Source organism: Dermochelys coriacea, chromosome 18, assembly GCF_009764565.3.
Source record: "Dermochelys coriacea isolate rDerCor1 chromosome 18, rDerCor1.pri.v4, whole genome shotgun sequence".
Classification (NCBI taxonomy): domain Eukaryota; kingdom Metazoa; phylum Chordata; order Testudines; family Dermochelyidae; genus Dermochelys; species Dermochelys coriacea.
In genome coordinates, this window is record NC_050085.1 from 6928842 (window position 1) to 6950074 (window position 21233).

The 21233-nt window shown below is 52.4% G+C and overlaps 1 protein-coding gene across 5 annotated transcripts in view; it reads left to right on the forward strand.

The window, feature by feature from the left end:
* ARHGEF10L (Rho guanine nucleotide exchange factor 10 like) overlaps positions 1–21233 on the forward strand; it is a 115747-nt gene that overhangs the window by 54324 nt on the left and 40190 nt on the right. For all 5 annotated transcript variants that reach the window (XM_043499901.1, XM_038376696.2, XM_043499902.1 and 2 more), the window contains 4 exons: positions 9062–9183; positions 15403–15489; positions 16266–16498; positions 17632–17783. In XM_043499901.1, the coding sequence (XP_043355836.1) occupies positions 9062–9183; positions 15403–15489; positions 16266–16498; positions 17632–17783 (594 nt within the window). The remainder of the gene's footprint in view (positions 1–9061; positions 9184–15402; positions 15490–16265; positions 16499–17631; positions 17784–21233) is intronic.

Consider the following 21233-nt stretch of genomic DNA (forward strand, 5'->3'; position numbering starts at 1 on the left):
CTGGGTGTTTTAGTGCTGGGTGTTCAAGTGCCTGTCTGAAACCAGAAAGCAGGTTTGGGTAGCCAGAAAACACCATAAAATTACAAATCTAGAATGCACAAAACTTCCATAGAGGAACTGCTTAAGTCAGGGTGCCGGTTCTGATTTCAGTCTGGGGGAGGCAGCTTGCAGCAGCAGCCCCGAGGGTGCTTAGGCCCCTGGAAGCTAAGGATAAAATATAAAAAATCAGTCTATTTTGGGAGCATTTGTGGGTTTCATGTAGGTTTCCTACAACAAAATTACCAACACAGCACAAACAGGCAACAGCTGATGGAGAGGAAGGCCCAGGATTCTTCAGGAAAACCTGTAACAAGTTCCCAACGTCCATTTCTATCTGGACAAACTGTTGAAAGTTTTAGTTGTTTTTGGCAACCTTTCTGGTGAAACTTACCAATGTAATGTCCTGCATAGTAGCCTGATGTATCCTCTTAGTCAGTCAGAGTTTTATATACGCCAGCCTCTCATGAGGCAGGCCGGTAGTTTCATCAGTTCGTTGAGGCCTTGATTCAGGAAAGCACCTGAGCACACATTTGACTTTCAGCTTGTGTTTTGAGATCTGTTGACCTTGCTAAGGTTAAAGCATGTGCTTAAGTACCTGTCCCAAATAGGGATGCAGGGTGTTCCCAAATGGAAGAGGGTCAAAGCAGGGGCCAGTGACTTTTCCTCTCTTCCCCAGGGCTTAGGAAAGACTCCAAAACCAACTTTTAAACTACAGAGTGGGCCAATAGCATCTTGGCCTATACTTTTTTTTTTTTTTATATAAACTGAGACTCGGGGAAATTATGTAACTGCCATTTTAGAAATACAGCTTGTGAGTGGTGGTAGTGAGGGAAAAGAGAGTTTGGGGTTGAGCTGACTCCAAGATATCCGCCCTCTGGGTGTAGAGTGAAGGGGAAGGATAGTTAAGGATATAAAACAAGGAATATTTTTTCCCAGGGGAAGGGCTTGTCTTTGAAGCATTAAATAGCATTAAGCTCTTTCTCTGCTTGCCAACTTGTTTTTAGGTAAGGAGAGAACAGAAACACCAGGCGTTAAACTGACCGAGTGCCCCATCCCCTGTTTGGAAGTGATGTCCATGGCTGACGCTAGCAGTGTGACGGCTAAAACTAATTAGCAAGTCAAAAAAAACTCTGCACCAATTCCCTTTATGCATCTCACCCAGGGAACCATCCCTCTGCGCACACAGCCCCCTGGCACTATCCCTCTTTGCCTTCTGGAACGTACAGGAACACCATCCCTCTGCATGCACACATCCCCACACCCCATGGCACTATCCCTCTGCATGTACATGCCCCCTCCAAGTTCCCTGAGCACCATCCCTTCCCCTCCCCCAGTAACCCCTGGGGTACCATCCATCTGCACACCAGCACTCCCCCCCGCCCCAATCCTCAGGCCATCATCCCTCTCTGCACGCATGCACCCTGGGCACCATCCCTCTGTCCATCCCCATTGGGTTTGGTGGGCTGCCACACAATGGCCACACTGATGCTTAACGTGTGTGTCCTGCAGTTCAGCGCTTGCACGTTAGTGCAGCCACCCCAGGCAGGCAGGTTATGCAGAGAGGTCCCAGGCTCTGTCCCCCGACAAATTGCAAGGCACCTGGCTCTGCCTGGCACGAGGGGCTCCCCCTGCTCTGTTCTCCTGCCTGGTATGATGTGCAGAGAAGGGACGGGGCACTACTGCCCACCCCTATTTAAATGACACCCCTGGCTCAAGTGTAGCTAAATCAGAGTTCAAGTAACCAAGCCCACAGATGTCCCCTGAAGGCAGCACGTTCTGGGAGATGGAACAGACTCAGCAGTGTCATACGGCAGGCCTCAGTCTGGCCTCCTCCCTGTGTCTCTAAAACCAGAATTGGTGAGGGGAATTCTTGACGGCTTTGAGCTACTTAATTAGATTTACTTACCCCTGTACCCCCAGGGCGTGCGTGTGCTTGTGCGTGGAGAATGTCCATCCGGCCTCTGATCGGAGGTCTTAGGAGCGGGGACAGTTATGGATCGTGCCTCAGGGAGGTTGGCATATCTCCTCTACGGGGCAGCTTTCCCTGTGCTGTCTGGAGCGGAGGAGGGGAGTGCGGAGACTCTCTAGGCCTCTTCCATGGCTGGCATCCACATGAAAACGAACCTGGCTGTGTTTGAGAGAACCGTGAGGGAGGAACCCAGCCCCTACAGCTCAAGGTTTGAGCATTCACTCTCTGCGTGGAAGAAAACCAGCCAGGGGCTCAAATGAAATTACAGCTCTTAGGAGACCCTTGCAGTGTGTGTCATGGCTAGGCACTTTGAGTGCCTTCACCCCTCTTTCCCTGACCTGCTCCGTCCCCCTTGCTCCTTTCTATAGCAAGGACCCCATTTTACTCCTCTTTTTGGGTGGGATCTCAGCCAGCCAGACCCGCCTTTTATTTTTCCATCCCACTCAAAGGCTGAGCAGTAGCTTTGGAAACCACCTTGTGGCCTGTGTTTACAGGGGAGGGTCAAACGAGAAGATCAGTGGTCTATGAAGCAGGTGGAACTGGATACTGTTGAAAACGGGAGATTGCTCTAGAAGATGGACCCCAGCCTGGTGCAATGCGGCAAATCCTGTGTTCCTAACTGAATCCAAGTAGAAGGAGCTGAACTGGCTGCAGGTTTCATCTTAGGTGGCTGCAGGCCACGCTTTGGGCTTCAGAGCATTGAGCCAGTGACATGGCTGCATCTGCCTGTTCCTTCCCAGGCAGCACCTGGCTCTCCCACTGATTTTCAGGGCAAGGCGCGTTTGTGTGCAGCATTTGATTAAGGCTCTTTGTCTTGCATTTAATTTTCTCTAATTAAAGCGCCTAGCAGCCGCAAGCATAAGCACCCTGGAAATCCGTGAAATAAATAACTCCAGCTATTACTGCCTGGGGGCTTTCTTGAGTTGTGTTGGCTCTGAATGCTGAGGAAATGGGCTAGCACTTGGAGACTGCCTGGTTCTTATTGCCATGCTGCAGGATTCTGCTGTTTGTCCCTTCTCCAAGCTTCCTTGTTTGGACAACACGGCCTGGAACGGATCTGTGTGCATGCAACCTTAATGCCTCCTGAGCCCACGGGTAATAGGTACTGCTGGAATCTTGCAGCATGTTGGACAGAGACTTCCTAGTGTGGCCACCTTCCGGAAAATCTGACTGTGGAACAGTTGCCCAGCTGCCCTTCTCCTTACTGAGTTGCATTTCTGACCTCCTAGCACTGTGTGCCATCCTTGGAAAGGCCCTGATGAGGTCTGTTCTGCAGGTGACTTTGGGCAAGGAAAAAGAGGATGAGATAAAAAAGGTGTCTGGCTTTCCAAAGAGCTCAGGGTCTATTTTCCAAGTGCTCGGCATCCGCCATCGAGACCGGATTATTCACAGAGCGCCGTGCTTAGCAGCTGCTGTTGCAAACAGTGCTGAGTGACGATGAAAATCCGGACTCTTGTTTTGGTACCTAAATAGAAGCTGAGTTCTTCTGAAAGTTCATGAACTTAGGGGACCCAAGATGGAAGCCTGTGGCTTGGTCATTTTGCAGAGGGTAGCAAAGGTGCCTTAGCTACTGTAGGTTTCAGAGTAGCAGCCGTGTTAGTCTGTATTCGCAAAAAGAAAAGCAGTACTTGTGGCACCTTAGAGACTAACAAATTTATTAGAGCATAAGCTTTTGTGAGCTACAGCTCACTTCCACCAAATGCATCCGATGAAGTGAGCTGTAGCTCACGAAAGCTTATGCTCTAATAAATTTGTTAGTCTCTAAGGTGCCACAAGTACTGCTTTTCTTTTAGCTACTGTAGGTATGACATGCCCATGTGCAAGCTGACCCCATATGTAGACACCTCAAGTCGGATGGCTTTAACCACCGAAAAGGCCACAAGGTTTAACCAGAGGGAGATGACACGCTCTGCCTAAAGAGACGTCTGGTCTGAACAACGGGGATGTTGGGATCAGGGTGTTGGTCCAGTGTCTGTGATCAGGACTAGAACTGCCTGGACTGCTTTTCATTAAAAAGTGTGGTGTGTCAAACCGCTGTGTAGATGCAGAAACTGCTGATCTTCCACATAGTCTTAGAAAAAATCTGTGCCATGCCCCGTTGGATTCAGGCTATAACTTATGTCACTGTCAGCAGAAAGATCCCATTGCGATGGCCAAGATTTTTAACATTGACTAGTGGTGTGGGGTACCTAGCCTGAGATGCCTTAGAGGGCCTTGATCCTCAGATGGTGGGTGCTTGGCAATTGGGCCCCTTTTAAGGGGTCTTAATTTGGGAGCCCCAGAACCGAGGCACCCAAATTCACCAGTTGCTTTTGGAAAGCCACGCCTGATCTCTTTGTCACATCTAAGGTAGAGCGCGCCTCAAAGTGCGGCTTCATATCTTCCCTTGTTTTGCAAATGGAGCACATCCCCTCTGGAAGTTTATCGCAAGTGTCTGTGTAACCCCACAATGTCATTGGTGGAAATGCTTTTCAGAGCACGGTCTCCTTTGATCTCTTCATTAAACGGGGGGAAAAAAGCAGGCAGATTTTGGGCGGCCGCAGTTACCCTGCGCTCTCAGGTCCCCTGGCAGCGGAGAGTTCCCTGGTGACCCTTGCATCCCTTCTTATCTTTGTTTCTATTCAACTCCACCAGCCACTGAAGCGCAAAAAAAAAAAAAAATAAAGTTTAATGGAAGAAAAATTCATTTGCAATCTTATTTGAATGCCTGGATTCCCCCAGGCTGGAAGGAGTTTTGATTCTCTTGTTTTTAACAGTTTGTTTTTTATCTGGGATGCCTGCGGGGAAATCCTGTAACCACCAGTTAGGAATAAAAACGCATTAAAGCTGCATGTGAAGAAATGTTTTGTTGTTTTCTTTTCTTTTCTTTTTTCCTTTTTTTTTTTTTTTTTTTTTTTTTTTTTTTGCTGTCACTACTCGGGCCTGGCCCTCTCTGTTCCGTGCTGCAGTCAAGAGCTCAGCATGTGAGAAAAGATGAATAAGCTGAAAGAACTGCTCTTAGTCCTTGGAAATGCCAGTCCCTGACATTTCCTTGTGGCTAATGCTGGTTCCACCCCTGTTAGGTTCTTCGGGAGCAGACAAGCCGTATGCATTTTAAACACTTTTTTTGACCAAATCTGCTCTTCATCCTAAAGCTCAAAGCCAATGGTTCTCAACCTTTTTGATACCAGGGACTGGCTTGCAGCCTTCCTAAAGTGTCAGGGAGATCTCGGGGACCAGAGCCAAACCCGATGTTGAGAAACACTGAGCTAAGCCATCTAGTCAATGGAGAGGTGCTCATCATAGCTGATACAGGGTATGTCTGGTTTCAGAGTAGCAGCTGTGTTAGTCTCTAAGGTGCCACAAGTCCTCCTTTTCTTTTTGCAAATACAGACTAACAAATTTATTTGAGCATAAGCTTTCGTGAGCTACAGCTCACTTCATCGGATGCATCGGTATGTCTGTGTCTACACAACAAAAGCCTTGAATCCAACTAGCGCTGGTAACTATAGCAGTGACGATAGCACAGCTAGCAAGATGAGGGTGTACCCAGGGTCCGCTCTGGGCTTGCACTATCCATCCTGTGCTGTGTTCACTGCTAGCCACATTCAGATTAGCACAGGTAGGCCTAGCCCCTGCACATCTTTTGCTATGTAGAGGTACCTATAGAGGGAACCTCTCCTCTGTCGTATCTGTCTCAAGGGGTTTGTGCTGACACCCAGCTCTGTGCTATAGGATGGCCTGCTGCATTCAATAGGTGGGTGATAGCACAATCCTTGATCAGCCCAGTGGAGTAGTAGGTGTCCTGCTTCCGACACCCATGTGGGATTTGGATAACTGAGCATAACAGGATGGAATTGAGCAAAGGGAAACTCCAGCTGGAATACTGGGCCTTCCGGCTGCTTTCCCCTCCTATTTCTGGCGTCGGCTAGAACTGACCGGGCAAAGCCCAGGAGGAGGAGCAAGAACCAACTGGTTTATCAGCCTGGTGGAGCTTCCCATGTGTGAGATCAGAGACTGCAAAGACCTGCGGGGTGGCGGGGGGACCTCTCTCCACCCAGTAAGGGCTTGGTCCCTACGGTACGCTGGAGCGTGGTGTCCAGTCTGTATCCCATTGGATACCTCCCTAGAATCTGAACAGCTTCTCTTTGCCTGGCTGAGTTCTGCGAGGGCTGCATCTCAGTTGCTCTTCTGGTTACACCGAGTCACTAGCCAGGGGCTAGTGTGGCTACTCGGAGATTCAAGCAGTGCCTGCATGTTAACCCTTTCGTGACCAGAGCAGGGAAGTTCTTAGCGTATCATAGAATCTCAGGGTTGGAAGGGACCTCAGGAGGTCATCTAGTCCCACCCCCTGCTCAAAGCAGGACCAATCCCCAATTTTTGCCCCAGATCCCTAAATGGCCCCCTCCAAGGGTTTAGCAGGCCAATGCTCAAACCACTGAGTTATCCCTCCCCCCCCATACCGTAAAAGAATGTCATCTTCTGGGGGACGGGAGGTATATGGCGCTCAGTTAAGGTTAAGTGGCCCAATTTAAAGCCTTGTTAATTATCTTTCTCTCATCAGTTACTCTATCATGCTTTATTTATTGATCTGTGCTGTAAATTAAGCTGCAAGAAATAAAGCCTCACTGACAGGTGCTCCTAAACCAAGAGCTTTAGCTGCTGGGCAGGATCCAGTTCCAAGTGAGGCTTCTGCATACATGTTCAATATAGCCTGATACCAAGGTCCAGAAGCTGTCTCCAGGAAGGGGGGGGTCTGAGCAGAGAGCAACTATGAACCACGAGCTGGGGAAGGAGCACAGAAAGCTTATTCTGATGGAGTATCTCTGCTGGCTCGAACAGAGTTGTACTGGGGTCAGCCATGTGCAAGAGATAATACTGGGGCCTGTGGGGCCAGAGACCTCTTGTTAAGGCTTGCGGTGATCACAGTGGGCACAAGAAGTTTGGAGGCTTTTCTATCTGGTCATGTGATAAAGGAGGCTGGGCCTGATTCACAGCGTGGTAACGCAAAGAAGTGGAGGGGTGGAGTTATGCGAAATAACTTAAGAAGGCTCAGAGTTGGGGGGCAAGAGGATCAAACTCCAAACTGGGGAAAACTAAGCTAAACTTAGGGGAAGCTGTCTTGGCAGTACGACGGATTCAGCTGAAGAACAGATACCCAAGGGAAACACGAGGGGGGAATCCCCATCATGTGGCACATTTAAAAACTAGGCTGGGAAAACCTAAGCAGTGTGCCATAGGGCATTGCCCTCTTAGTCAGGGAAGGGGCAGGCTGGTGCTTTGTCCCTTCTTGGATTCCTACACTGCAGTGAGACACCTGTGGCTGGCCTGTACCAGCTGACTCCTACTTGTGGGGCTCGGGCTAAGGGTCTGTTTAGCTGCATGTAGATGCTCTGGCATGGGTTGGAGCCCAAACTCTAGGGCCCTCCCACTTCGCAGGGTCCTAGATCCCAGGCCCGATGTCTCCACTGCAATTATACAGCCCTTTCACCTGAGCACCGGGAGCCCGAGTCAGCTGGCATAGGCATGCCGAGCTAGCTTCGATCTAGCGAGAGTGGCTAAAAAATAGCAGTGTCAATGTGGCGACCTGGACCCCTGTGCTGGCTAGCTCTGAGTGTGCGCCCAGGTTTGTGGCGGGGGTTGTGCAGCCCACGCTGAAGTCAGTGTCACCCCGTCTTCACTGCTATTTAGCCAGGCTAGCTAGATTAACACTCGCTTGGGTATCCTGCCTGAGCTGCAGTTACGCCTCTGGTTGCAGTGTGGACCTACCCCAACCCTCCATCCCCTGTGCATTAAAGGTGAGATGAAGGTGCCTGGTCTTCTGACCGCAGATGGAAAGGGAAGGATCCATTCTGGGAGCGATAGGGTGGCTGAAAGGGTCTGCTCTTCAGAGAACGTCCTGGGAGCAGTTCAGATGAAAAGAGCCCCTTGGGTCAGCTGAGGGGCTCTTGTTGACTTTCCTCCTTGTGTTGGAGGAGGAGTGTTGCTGGCAGAAGTTTCTCTAGTTGTAGAAGTTCCTCTGTCTTGTCCATCAGAGACTAGTCTCCTGCAGCAATTCGGGCAGCTTCCCCCCCCCCCCAAGGAGCAGAGGGGTTCGGAGGGGTGTGGGTGCAGCTACTACCCATGGTTGACTGGGCAAACCAGTGTTCCAGGCCAGGGTGTCTGGGCAAGGTGCGTACGTGAGAATGGGTCTAGAAAATGACTGACTAAGATACATGAAGTGGGCAGTCACCATGCAAGGAGCTGCTGGACTGAAGGATGAGACTCTTCCTGGAGCCCTGCATTCCCCACCTAGTTTTGAGCCACGTATGAGGATCTTGCAAATATGATCTGTCCCCACCCTGGCTCCCTGCTAAAACAATAGCGGGGTGGGGACAGAAGAGGCTGCTTGGAGAAAAGTAAGAAATAAAAGTAGGGAAGCCATGTCGTGAGAAATGTCATGTTAGCTCATGGCTTCTAGTATATCCTCGGCTATAAATGATCCTGGGCCAGCACCCTTGAAAGTTGGAGCACTGGATGGTAGTATAGCAGCTGCTGATCTCTGCTCCTGTCTGTAAATGGGCTGTCCTATTGGTTAATCACTGGACTGGGACCTTGGAGATCTGGGTTCTCGTCCCAGATCTTCTACTTGGGCACATCACTCAGTCATCTGAGCCTTAGTTCCACGTCGGTGAAATCGGGCTGAGGCTAGCACAGGGGCACTGTAAGGATAAATACATTGTTTGCGAGGTCGTCTTGTGCAGTAATGCTGGAGGCCACGTAACTACTTCAGCGGGATCTGCACTCCCCCAACTGGAGGGCAGGGAGCACTTTAGAACCCAGCTCCCAGTGCTGTGACTTGGGGCCCACTTTAGTTCCTTGCCAGATGGACACTTTTTTTTTTCTCGAAGAAGCAGGGCTTGAAAGCTCTCTTTTCCTGGTGCGATGGGCAAAGACCCCTTCTAGACAGCTGGGGCTCCGATCCCCTCGGTGCTGCGTGTTTGGAGGCATTCGGGGAGCGCTGGACGGGAGGGAACAGTCTATATGAAGACCTGCAAAGCTGTTAACTTCCCCTGCCTGCTCTGCTTGCCACAGGGGAGGAGAACCAGCCTGGATGGATGTGTCCTGACGAAGACAAGAAAAGCAAAGCTCCCTTCTGGTGTCCTATCCTGGCCTGCCGCATACCTGCCTTCTCCTCCAACGCCCTCGACCTGCAGGTAAGAACCCAGCATCTTCTAAGCAGGCTGGGGGAGAAGAGAAGAGAACTCCCAAGGAGAGCAGATGTGAGGTGGGCTGTTAGACTGCCCCATGGGAATGCATCTGTCTTTCTGGTGCCTCTCTTTGCCGCTTGTAAGTGATGTGGGAACGGGTGCCCTGGTCAGTGCTGCTAAGTGGGAGTCTGGGGGTTTTCATGTCTCTTTGGGAGATGCTCACAGGAGGTGATGAAGGAAGGTTTCTTGGTCTCGGAGGATTAGACGTGTCTACTGTGGGACTAGTCCCTGGTGGTAGAATCGGGGCGAGTTCTTGTGTGGCTTTTGTGGCTAGATGCTAGCAAAAGGGAGGATGATGGCTCAGGGAAGTGAGGGGAGTCTCTGGAACTGGACTGCAGGCCAGTGGAAATTGTAGGTGCTGCATTGATGCTGGCGCACCTGTCACAGGTAAGCCTGCACTAGCTATTGTGGTCAGCTTGCTCAGATCATGGGCTGTGGTTGGCTTATAGTGCAGAAGTGCCTAGGAACCCCAGTCGTGGGCCAGGGGCCCCACTGTGCTAGGGCTGTACGAACACAAAACCAAAAGCCAGTCGCTGCCCTGGAGAGCTGGCAGTCTAAGTAAATGGTACAACCTTGTCACAGTGTGACACAAGCCTGGCAACCTCCCCAAGATAGGAACACATGGATAGCGATGGTCCCCCTGTGAGTTAAGACTCAGGGGTACAGCCCTGGACTGGCCATCAGAGATCCTGGCTCTCACTAACTCACTGAATGACTCTGGGCAAGAGACTTAATCTCTCTGTGCTCCGTTCCGAGCGTGGGGATACCAGCACTTCATTTCTGCTCCGTCAGTCTGGTCTTTTTCCACTGTGATCTCCTCGGAGCAAGGACAGTCTGTCTGTAGATGGATGGACAGCACCTAGTGCCATGGGGCCCCCATCTCAGTTGGCACCTCTCGGCTCTACCAAGATAACAGGCAGCCAAGTTTGCCTATCCATGGGGATACTGTAGCGGGATGCTACAAATGACCCATGTTAAGTGGGTGGATGCAGCATCTCAGGAAACAAGCCAGCGAAAACCACTCAAAAGCTCCCGTTAGTTCTTGCGCATAGAAACCAATGTGGTGCGGGGATTAAGGACAGGCTGAGCCACGACTGCAGCTCTTGCTTGGTGACCTGCTTTCTTCCGGCATTGTCCTGGGAGCTCAAGGTGTAATCGGCCGGCCGGTCAGCCTGTCCTTGCAGCATGCTGCTTTCCTGACAACAAAATCAGTTTGGTCTTGACTGCCTCGCCACACTCTCTTTACAACACCCCATCTCTGCTTCGCTCCTGACTGCTGTGTGGGGTGGGGGGGCTTGAAGGTTCACTCCGCTCCTTGCACCTGCAAAACCCTGCTGACCTGCTCAAGCAGCCACTCAAAATACCCATGTGGGGGTCCTGATCCACCTGCCTTGCTCCTGGAGTTGAAATGCTACAGGCTGCTGGGAGGTGGGAAGTGCGTGGGGGGATGGGAAGGCACTGATCTGCGGGGCGATGATTTTTTTCCCCGTGGGTGCTCCAGCCCTGGAGCACCTGCGGAGTCAGTCCCTTGGAGTCTCAGATATAGGGCATGAATCAGGCAAGGTGATGGGGAGGGTTGGACTCTCCTTTCCACCATCTAATAGGGAACAAAATGTATTGTGTGCCCCAAGCCCTCTGCAGGTTCAGTGCATCGACACATGCACGTGCTATGGAAAGGGCATGGGAGGTTGGTGGCTTAGGAGGATGGCAGCCAATTAACCCTCCCAGTAGCCTTCTTATGTAGGAGAGTCGCATCCTCATGGGGAAACTGAGGCACGGCATCTCCATGGCAATGCCAAGGATCGAACCCAGGAGTTCTGTCTCCTTGTCTCTATCCACTGGACAGTGCTATCTCTTAGTGCATCATGCCTAACAGGTGTTAGCTAAGCGTGGCTATTCAGGCGCCCACCTGTCTCCTCTTGCTTCTGTTTCAAGAGATGCGGCCTGTACCAACCCCGCAGCCTCTCTCCTCCCACCCCAGCTTCTCTGTTGCCATTCATGACAGAAGTCACCCAATCAGCTCTCCATCAGCGAGATGAATTAGGGCTCCCCCAGCGCTGGGGTTTTCATCCAATTACCAACAGTAACAGATGTGATGTTGTCGAGCCGCCGGCTCCCTTCCCCCTCCCGCAGCTGGCTCCGGCGGGAGCCTTCGTCAGCGGAGGAACACATTCCTTCTGGAGCCCTCGCTGCGGTGCCGGCTAATTAGACCGAATGGCGGGCTGTCTCTCTGCTGGGTGGAGCAGGGCTGTGTGTGTTTTGCAGGCGTGGTGCTTTCTTATCAGCCCTGCCATAGATTCTGCTCTGTGCAGGTTTTTTTTTTAAAATGCTAACAAGGGCACTAGCTGGAAGAGGACAACGCTCCTGTCTTTAATCTACAAAGTTCCTTTGCCATGGTAACATCCTTCTCTCCTGTCCCCGTGGAGACTGTCGCTTTTGTGATGTCCTCTGACTTCAAACACTTGCCCGAATCTCACTGGGGTCCCAGGAGCTGAGGACCTTCCAGGCTCTTTCCGCGGAGCCTTAAACTTTCCAGATCCCTCACCAAATTCAGACTAAGCCCTCCGGTTCTGCCCCCTCCACCTTGCTCTGCCAGCGGCGAATCATCACTCAGATCTGCACCAGCTCCTTCCCTAAGCAGATCGTAGTCGGTGCCAATTGGGAGGTGGCCTTGGTCCCTTCTGGGAAAAAATCCAGGCTGGGCTTTGCTTGGCACTGTGCGCACTGGTGCCAAGACAAGTCCCCAGCTCCATGGATGTGCTTGGAATGTGGAGGCGGGGAGGGTGTGTCTGGGGGCCTCTCTGTACCCACTCGCTCCCCTGTGGGGCTACAGGAAGAAATGGAGAGAATCCCAGCTGGCAGTGCCCAAATCCTTGCTGGACTTCTCCGCCATGGAAGGTGCCAAAGGGACAGGTTGTAGTTTGCTTCAGTATCCCCTATCCTCAAAGGGCAAAAAGCTTGTACCCCAGCATTGGTTGCACTGCAGCAAGCTTCCTGCAAGGGTTCCCATGCTGGACCAGTGCTGATTGCAGTGAATCTGTGTCAGGGCTGTGCGTGCCTGGATACCTATCAAATCCCTGCGCTGAGGGATTCGTTAGGGTGGCGATCGTCGGTAAAGGCCTTGACTTCTCCACCCTTTGCCACCTGTTTTATTCTCTCCCATCCCCCATTCTCCTGGCATCTCTACACGAGCTCCTGGCATCCCCTTCCGCCACCTGATCCATGGCCCTTACAGCCCCCTCCCCGCTCCCCCTATGAGAGCGACTTCTCCAGCCCATTCCTAGCAGATGGGCTGGGTCCCAGTGCCTTTGAATGAATAAATGACATCAGTCAATTTAAAACAAAACAAAGCTAGAAAAGCCCCCATGAGAGACTAACTGGGGTGCTCATTAAAGGGCTAAATGCCATCAGAAAAGCCTGTAGTCATGGGAGATGGGGTATCCGGAGGGAGGTGCCCTCATCCGTGTGCCCTTGAAGAGCAGCGGGGTTGCCAACCTCCAGGACTGAAAGAAACCTCCAGGAATACGTCCAACCAAAATTGGCAAGCCTAAACAGCAGTTACTTGTCTGGAGCTCTGAGCAAGAGCTTGATGGATGTGCCAAGTGGCCGGCTTTGCCAAGACCATCCATCAGTCTCCGATGCACTGGATGGAGCAATCTGTTGTGGGCCTCCAGCCCCCTTTACCTGTCTTGCTGCATGTCATCTGTGTCCAGTTCTTGGATTCTTAGGCCCTTTGTGGAAGCTCAGGAATATGTGAACCCTATCCTAGCAACTAGAGCCATGTTGTGATGGCTGCCCAAATTTATCCATGTGCCCACTGGAAGCAAGGAGGAGAAGGGGGAGGTACAGTTCAGTGTCTTGTGATGGGCCAGCTGAGGGGCAAATCTTGCCGGCATACCCCACAGTTCCGCTCTAGGAATCTTCCCATGTGCTTCACCGGGGAAGGGCGGGTGGCCTGCCCTTTACCGCCCTCCCTCGAGGGTTTGCTGTGTTCTGGGCTTGCAGGAGCCGTGCTAGCAGAGGCTCCTATGGTGATCCACCCAACCAGCAACTCCCTCAACCATATCCCCCACCACCGACTGTTTGGGCTGGGCTGCCTTCCGCCATCCTTGCAGGCCCTGCGGTGCTGCCATAACCTGCCCTTGTCTGGCTATATATTGTGTATGGGGACCCTATGCACCAGTTCCTGCCTCCAGGCACTGGGGGGAATTGATCCCTGCAAGTGATGGATGCTTTGACTTCACCCAAACCGCAGCACGTTTAGGGTCAGGGCAACACAAATGATTAGGGGGCTGGAGCACATGACTTATGAGGAGAGGCTGAGGGAACTCGGATTGTTTAGTCTGCAGAAGGGAAGTGTGAGGGGAGATTTGATAGCAGCCTTCAACTACCTGAAAGGGGGCTCCAAAGAGGCTGGATCTAGACTGTTCTCAGTGGTAGCAGATGACAGAACAAGGAGTGATGGTCTCAAGTTGCAGTGGGGGAGGTTTAGGTTGGATATTAGGAAAAACTTTTTCACTAGGAGGATGGTGAAGCACTGGAATGCGTTACCTAGGGAGGTTGTGGAATCTCCTTCCTTAGAGGTTTTTAAGGCCCAGCTTGACAAAGCCCTGGCTGGGATGATTTAGTTGGGGATTGGTCCTGCTTTGAGCAGGGGGTTGGACTAGATGACCTCCTGAGGTCTCTTCCCACCCTGATATTCTATGTCTAAACACTCCCCTGAGTGTGCCCTCTGTGTGTCTCACCTGCTGCTTTTGCTGCCAAAAACAAGGGTTTGCTGCACTTAGAGTTGTAGTGTTAGCACAGCTACGGGAGAGCGAGCTGGGGCTTTGTTCTGACTTGCATATCATCAGTTCTGGGTCCCACTCTGTGAGGTTAAGAGGGAGAAAAGATGCATCTCTCTGTCTGCATGCACTATAGGCACTATAGATCCCAGGCGAACTATGGGGCAGAGGAAGTAGGAAAAGTCCCATGTTTGCCTTATTAAATGGAGTCCGTTTGCTCTGATAGTTGCGGAGGGAATCAAGATGTAAAAAAGAATCTGGGTCTCTAGCTCCCCACTCGCTCCGAGAATGACTGTGGGTTTTGCAAAGGCAAAACAGCCTAGTGGTAAGAGCAGGGAACCGGGAGCCAAACAAAGCTTGCCTGATTTGTGCCACGGGAGTTCATCCGAAACTCTGCCTCTGAGGCTGATGTGTCTGCGTTTGCCTACTCCCGCCCAAGATATCGATCTGTGGTTTGAAAGCGCTCCCGAGCTCAGCTGTAACGGTAGGAGGCTCACTTGGTTCCATAATGGAACCTTCAGACAGGACGCCTGGCTCCATTCCTGGCTTGGCCACGAGCCCGCTGCCTGACCTTGAGCGGATCGCTTTGGGTGAGACTTAACGAAAGCCCACCTGACTGATCCTGACCTGTGATCCCGAGTTGCTTAGGTGCTGCTGAAAAACCTACCCTGGGCCTGCCTGTGATTCTGTTGCCCCATCTGTTAATAAGGCTACTTACCTGCCTCACAGGGGAGCGAACGCACCCCTTTCCAAACGGCTGTGATCTTAACACGCGGTGGCATCCGATTCCACACTAATGCTGGGTTGCTAGGATCCGGGTCGGGTTTTGAGATCGTGCGTGAGGGCTGTGAACCGGAGAGTGGTTGTTCTGTCTTTCTTACACTTCCCCAATGCAACTTCTGTTGAATTGAGATCTCTGTAAATATCCCATGCTCCTGTCGAGAAGCTGGAAAACTGGACTTCAAAATAGTGTCTCTAAAAATGGCTCTTCAAAGTCCCACGCGGCCAGAGTAGGAGGGGAAGAATCGAGTATTTGACGTCTCTGCGGGCCAGTGAAATGTCCAGGCTTGTGTGCAAACCATAGATTGCTTTGCCAGGAGGCTGGGGGGAGTGGGGTTGTTGGCAGATCGCAGGGCCAGAGGGCCATCTTCTCTACCTTGATGGCTCATAATTATGCAGCTGCGCTGCTGTGGTTTGGGGAGCATCTGATCAAAATTTCACCTCTCTGCATGTTGGGGTGCAGACGGACGGTGGAGGGGTCAGTGGGGGGAGAGCATTTCGGATCCGATTGTGGTTCTTGCATTTATCTTCTTACTTGTATGATGATTCCCAGCAAAGTGCTATCCAGGCCTCAACTGTTGGCGTCATGTCTCTCTTCCAGCTTGGAGCCGTGGTGCACAATCCCGTCCAGTCCTCGCTGCTGGGCTTCTCTGCCGTGAGCACCTCCCTCCCGCAGGGGTATCTGTGGGTGAGTACGGGCTGAGCTGGCTTGTTTGGGGAACAGCTCCTGAGAGCCGAAGGCTAGAGCCTCCCACTAATCCCAGTCGGGGCTCGCCCTCGAGGGCCCGAATTAGCTCAGGCTTGAGATGCTCAGATACCCCGGTGATGGGCAGGAGTGCGAAGAGGAGAGATGCTTTGTAAGGGATTCAACCAAGTTGGTTTTCCTGGACAATCCAGGCTAGCACGCTACTGGTGCTATTGGCGAGTGTCAGATGGGCAGCAAGGGGGTGGGCAGTGAAGTGCCAGAGCCCCAGTTACACTTGGGCCTGAGGTTTTGGTTCCTTGCATGGAAATCCAACGTTCAAGCAGGGCAGTGCATAAACTACCCAAAGTAATTGCAGTAATTAACTCCTGGATGCTGCCAAGTGGGTCTGTGGCATGGGGTAGAGGCCCCCCTACTCCACCCTCCGAGGCTCCTTTAGGGAGATCCTGTGCACCTCCTAGAGCTTACAGACCAGGAGGGGCCGTTCTGATTAGCCTGACGCCCACAGCCCCTGGCCGGAGAGCCTGACCCAGCGTGTCCTGCATCAGGCCCAGTAACCTCCGAAACCTGGGAGGAACTACCATGGGCATAGTCCAAGTAGCTTGTCCATCCCAGTCTCCACCCCATGGTAAAGCCGGGGCTGAAAATGGGGCACTATGTTGTTAGCAGTGGCGAGGAAGGGGTCAGGGGTGGGGGAATATTCCAGCCTGCAGGGGCGGAAGTTAAAAGCCCCTCCGGGTGGCTTCCTGTATCCCCCACAGGTTGGAGGAGGCCAGGAAGGCGCAGGAGGCCAGGTGGAGATCTTCTCGCTCAACCGCGCGGTGCCCCGCACGGTGAAGTCCTTCCCGGTGGCTTCCCAGGTCCTCTGCATGGAATACCTTCCTGAGAAAAGCAAGGAGGAGCAAGAGCAGGGGAAAGCAGAGGATTCGAGAGCTGCCGCTGACCAGCCCTCCGCTCCACATCCCACCATCTGTCTGGGGCTGCAGGATGGCAGGTGAGGTTTGGGCAGGGGGCACCATCTCCCGAGAGCGGGGGCTCGGCTTCACCAGCACTCCGCTCTAGCAGCGCTGTTGGCTGTCCAGCTGGCTGGCTCTTCCGTTGTTCTCCGTCTTTGGCTTTCCTCCTCTTTTTCACCCCAGTAGAATTCTGAGGACAGCCAGTGTCTCCCCCGCAAATCTCAAGTCTTACGTCCCCCCTCACCCGCATCTACTCCTGGAGCAATGAGCAGGGCTGGGCGTTGAGCTTCTCCACCCCTAAGATGATTTTTAAGGCTGCTCCTTTCCAAATTCTTCTGGCCCCTCCAGCCTGGACAGTGGAAGGCAGAGGCCAGGCCCTGAACAGGATATGCAAATTAGATCAGGTAGAACTCCCCCCGCCCCCCCATCTATCCCCCCATAGCCCTCCCTGCACCTCGTCTTGTCCCCACTTGATGCCAGAGGGATTCAGACTCTTCTGCCCAAGCAGGTAAAAATAGTCTCCATTAGGAGCCGGCGGTTGTGAGCTTTGGGCCTTTGCAGCAGCAGGACATCTCCCACCAGCCAGGAGCCTGCAAGGACCAAGCTCTGGACACCCACGATTTTCCCAGGCTTCGCTTTGTCTGTCTGTGGAAATCCTGGCAGCGTGTGTGTTGATTTGCCCACTGCTGTCACTTAGCTCCGTTACTACAGGCAACTGCCAACCGGTGAACCTAACCTGATCACACCCACTTGTCCCTAGGGTGGAGCCCTGAGTTTGGCATTGCAGACACCAGCCATGCACGTCATCAGTCCAAGAGCTCCACGTTCAGACAGAGCTGTGGGAGCCGTAGCTTCCTCCCTGGTTGGGATGTCTTCCTCCCGGGCTCCATCCCAGAGGGAATGCATGTTCTGGGTTAAATCGTATGCATGGAGGAGTTGGGCCGTACCTTCCTCTGTCCGGGAGCAAACGAGTGAAGCAGAACCCTGAGAAATCAGCCTGGGATGGCATGTTCAGAACCTGCTTTGTGCAGGTGGATCGGCTGGACCTGCTCCCGCTAACCGCTCTGTGCGGGGGGACTCCCAGCGCAGTCAGCGGCTGGCAGGACTGGACTTTGCACAGGTGCTCACCATTGTTACTCTGGCCTTTCCCACTCCTTCCCCCTCTCTCCAGCATCCTGGTGTATGGCAGCGTCGACACAGGGACCCAGTGCTTGCTGACCTGCAGCCCTGGGCGGCAGCCTGTCCTCTGCCTGAAGCATAGCCCCGAGTACCTGTTTGCCGGACTGCAGAACGGCACCGTAGCTGCTTATGCCAGAAACAACGGTGAGTGTGGGAGTGGCGCGCGGGGAGGCGGGCACTTTGCTTTTGATGTGTCCTCCCCAGGGATCTGGAATGAGACTGGGGAGATAGGAATGGTCTCCCAGCAGCAGGTGCGGTATCTTCGTCTCGCCGTTGCCCTGGCTGCAGTAGGGCCGGTAGTTAACCCTTTGCACTGGAGCATTGCCCGCAGATCTGTGCCTGGAGCATGGGTGTAACATGCCCAGTGCTAGCTAGGAAGGGTGGAATTGGATCTTCTTAACAGCTGCCATGCCCAGACTCTGGCCAGTGGCCTGCAGAGTAACACGGCATGTCAGAAGGGAAGGATGGGTCAGTGGCATAGGTTAGCCCCTAGGCTGTGGGAGCCCTGGATTCAGTTCCTTGCTGTGCCACAGACTTCCGCTGTGACCTTGGCCAAGTAACTTAACCTCTCTGTGCATCATTTCCCCCATCTCTAAAACAGGAATGATAACGTTGCCCTGCCTGCCTGTCTGTGAGGCACTCCGCTCCTGCACTACTGAAGGCCACAGATGTACCAAAGAGAGATGATGTGATATGAAAGGGTCCCATATACAACAATAGTTAACGATATATCCAGGGTGCTGATTGGATTTACTGGCCTGCAGTTTTCAGTCAGTTATTGCCATTCTCTTGGCCATTCACACACAGTAATTGTGGCCTGCATGCATGGTCCAGTGGTCCTAGGATTGCCCTAAGTCTCTGAGGGTGTTGTCACAAGCAGACAATACTTAACTGACCTAACGGAGGGACAGGCTTGTCCAAACCTTCCCTGGATCCTGTAGGGAAAGTTGGTCCAAGTTTATTGCCAAGTGATTTTTAAAACTTTCCCGCAATTGCAAATAAATATATATAAAAGAGAGAGAGAGAGAAAGAAATGGTAATTGGCTGTTCAGAATGCAATCGCTGGAATTCAGGATTCATAACAGCTGCAGAAATAAAATGCTATTTGAGAATTAGACTAATTTCCTATTGATGGGCTGTCACTTCTCTCTGGCATAGAAGACACTGGTTGTCTCCAAATGGCTTTTAAACTTCCTTGCTCTAGCTTCTAGTTAGACAATGGACGTTTGTTTCCAGCTATTCAATCCAATGAGCCTTTCTTGGTCTGCCAAGCTAGACAAGTGTTTGCCAAAGTGACACATCTGTCAGGATCACTTTTTTTTTTTCTTGGCCAATTTCTCCCTTTTCCAGAAATGTCCATTTACCCGAATAAATCAAATCCAACCAAGGACTCAGAGTAGCAGCTGTGTTGGTCTGTATTCGCAAAAAAGAAAAGGAGTACTTGTGGCACCTTAGAGACATGCTCAAATAAATTTGTTAGTCTCTAAGGTGCCACAAGTACTCCTTTTCTTTTCAATCAAGGACTGAGACTGATGGTGTACATGGTGGCTGAGGGCCAGAGCAAAGCCGTAAATGCCATTCGGGTTCTCAAAATAGGGCTAAAATGGTTTTTCTGTGCTGACCATCATCTTGGTCACCATCAGGGCTTGAACCTGGGACCTTCAGAGCCCAGAGCATGCACCCCTGCATCTTGAGCTAAAGAACTAACCACCTGTGCTGATAATCAGCGATAGACTCATAGCCTCGGTGCATCAGGCATAGGGGAAGATGCCTGAATGGCAGGTTGTGCAGAGATTTTTGGGCTGTGGATGACTTCTCCCTCTGGGTTGGACGTTGGGTGTCAGGTGTTATGTAATGGTGTGGGGTGATGAATGCTCGCTCCTCCGGCCCAGAGGTCTCTGCTTTGCTCCCTCTCCCGGTGCTGCATTAAGCAGCTGGCACGGGTGTGTCATCGCGGCCCGTTCAGGGTTATACACTGGGGTGTGTGCAGAACTCTGACTCCACGGGGCAGTGTGTTGGTTTTTTAAATGAGTTTTTGATAAGGAATTTATGGATTTTAATTAAAGGGGGAGAGGCGAAAGAAAGCCATCTCCTAGGTAGGCGGGAGTGTGTGGGAATGTAAATATGTGCACATATCTGCAGGATTCACGCAACACGGAGCTCTTGCTCTGTTGGTTAAATACGGTCGGGAACCCGGCTCCGTGCACCGCACAGAGCGGAAACAGCTCTCAGCTCCGTCTTTGCGTATCGCTCCTCTCCTCTGCTCTGTGACATCTCTGCTTCCTCCCTGCCTCTCCCCTGCTGCTGGGCTTTGCTTCTTTTGGCTCCCTGGGACTCGCACGACTTTAAAGATCTGCCATGCTGTGCCCCCTTCACTTCTGTTTCTCGTGCAAGGGGTTACCCTGAATAGCTGAAGGCGGGTGGAGTGGGTGAATGGCCAGGAATGAATTTCTTGGCTGGTTTCTGCTCCGAGTTGCTCTTGGTATCTGCCCAGGCTTGTGGTGAAAGGGGCAGCAGACGGGTATGGCACCCGCAGGGAGCATGTGGCATTGGTTTGCAGGGGTTCCAGTGAAGATGTCTCTGGAATTCTGGGCACAGCTGTTCCGCCTGGCTTCTGAAGGTGGCGTGGGCCTGTCTACTCGTGTTTTTTGGCATCCGTTCAGGTGCATCTTTTGCTAGTGTCAGGGCGGTATCCAGCACAGAGACCAGGCGCTGGGGTTCCAAGGCGTGGCGTTCCAGGGAGGGGGCCCACGTTCCATTCTCTCCGAGGTGCAGGATCTTTAGAGGCTGCAGGCTGGGTGTTTTCTTGAGTCCGCATAGAGTTCTCAGGGCTGGCGGTTTTGCAAAATCATCTCTTTTTGACTTTCTAAAGGGAGCAGATTCCCTCTGGAAGCCTTTCAGGGATAGCAAACAAGAGCCCCCGCAATGTCGTTCATTACAGATTCATCTCTCTGGCTCCCACTGCTCTTTAATGTTCTGCTGAAGCCATGGGAAATCTTGGCAGGACAAATCTGTGTCTGTGAAAAGCGCAGTGATGGCGGACCAAGGCCAGTCAGCCCTACCCGGGGTCTGTCTCCGGATCTCCCATGTCCGGGAAGGATCTGCAAGGAGGAAACTCGAGGTCTCAGTCCCATTGTCCTGGCCCAGCCATATAAACCGCAGTGCCACCAATGTGGTGCTGTTAGGTCCTTCCGGATGTGGGTGGCTCCCATCCCGTTTAGCCTGTGCTGAGGGCCTGGTCCTGTGAGGGGCTGAGCACCCTCAAGTAGTCTAGCAGCCAGAGATAAAGGTGCTTGATGTGTCAAAATGGGGGGGGGGGGTTGGCCCCCAGGCTGGCAGCTGGATTCAGACATTGCCCTCAGCCGTTGTACAGCCAACAGCTGGTGGGGAGCTGCTCCGCATCACTTCACATGGGCTCCACTTCCAGAGGCAGAGCCTGGCTTGTCTCGTTGCTTGAAGGGGCTTGACTAGATGAGGATCCCAGATTCCAGTCTCCAGGAGCCCTCTGGGGCATCTGCCTATGCCACAGGCACTAGGCAGGGTGCTCTGGTCACTGGTGTGCAGAGAGCCTGGATGTCCTGGTGCCATGGCTGT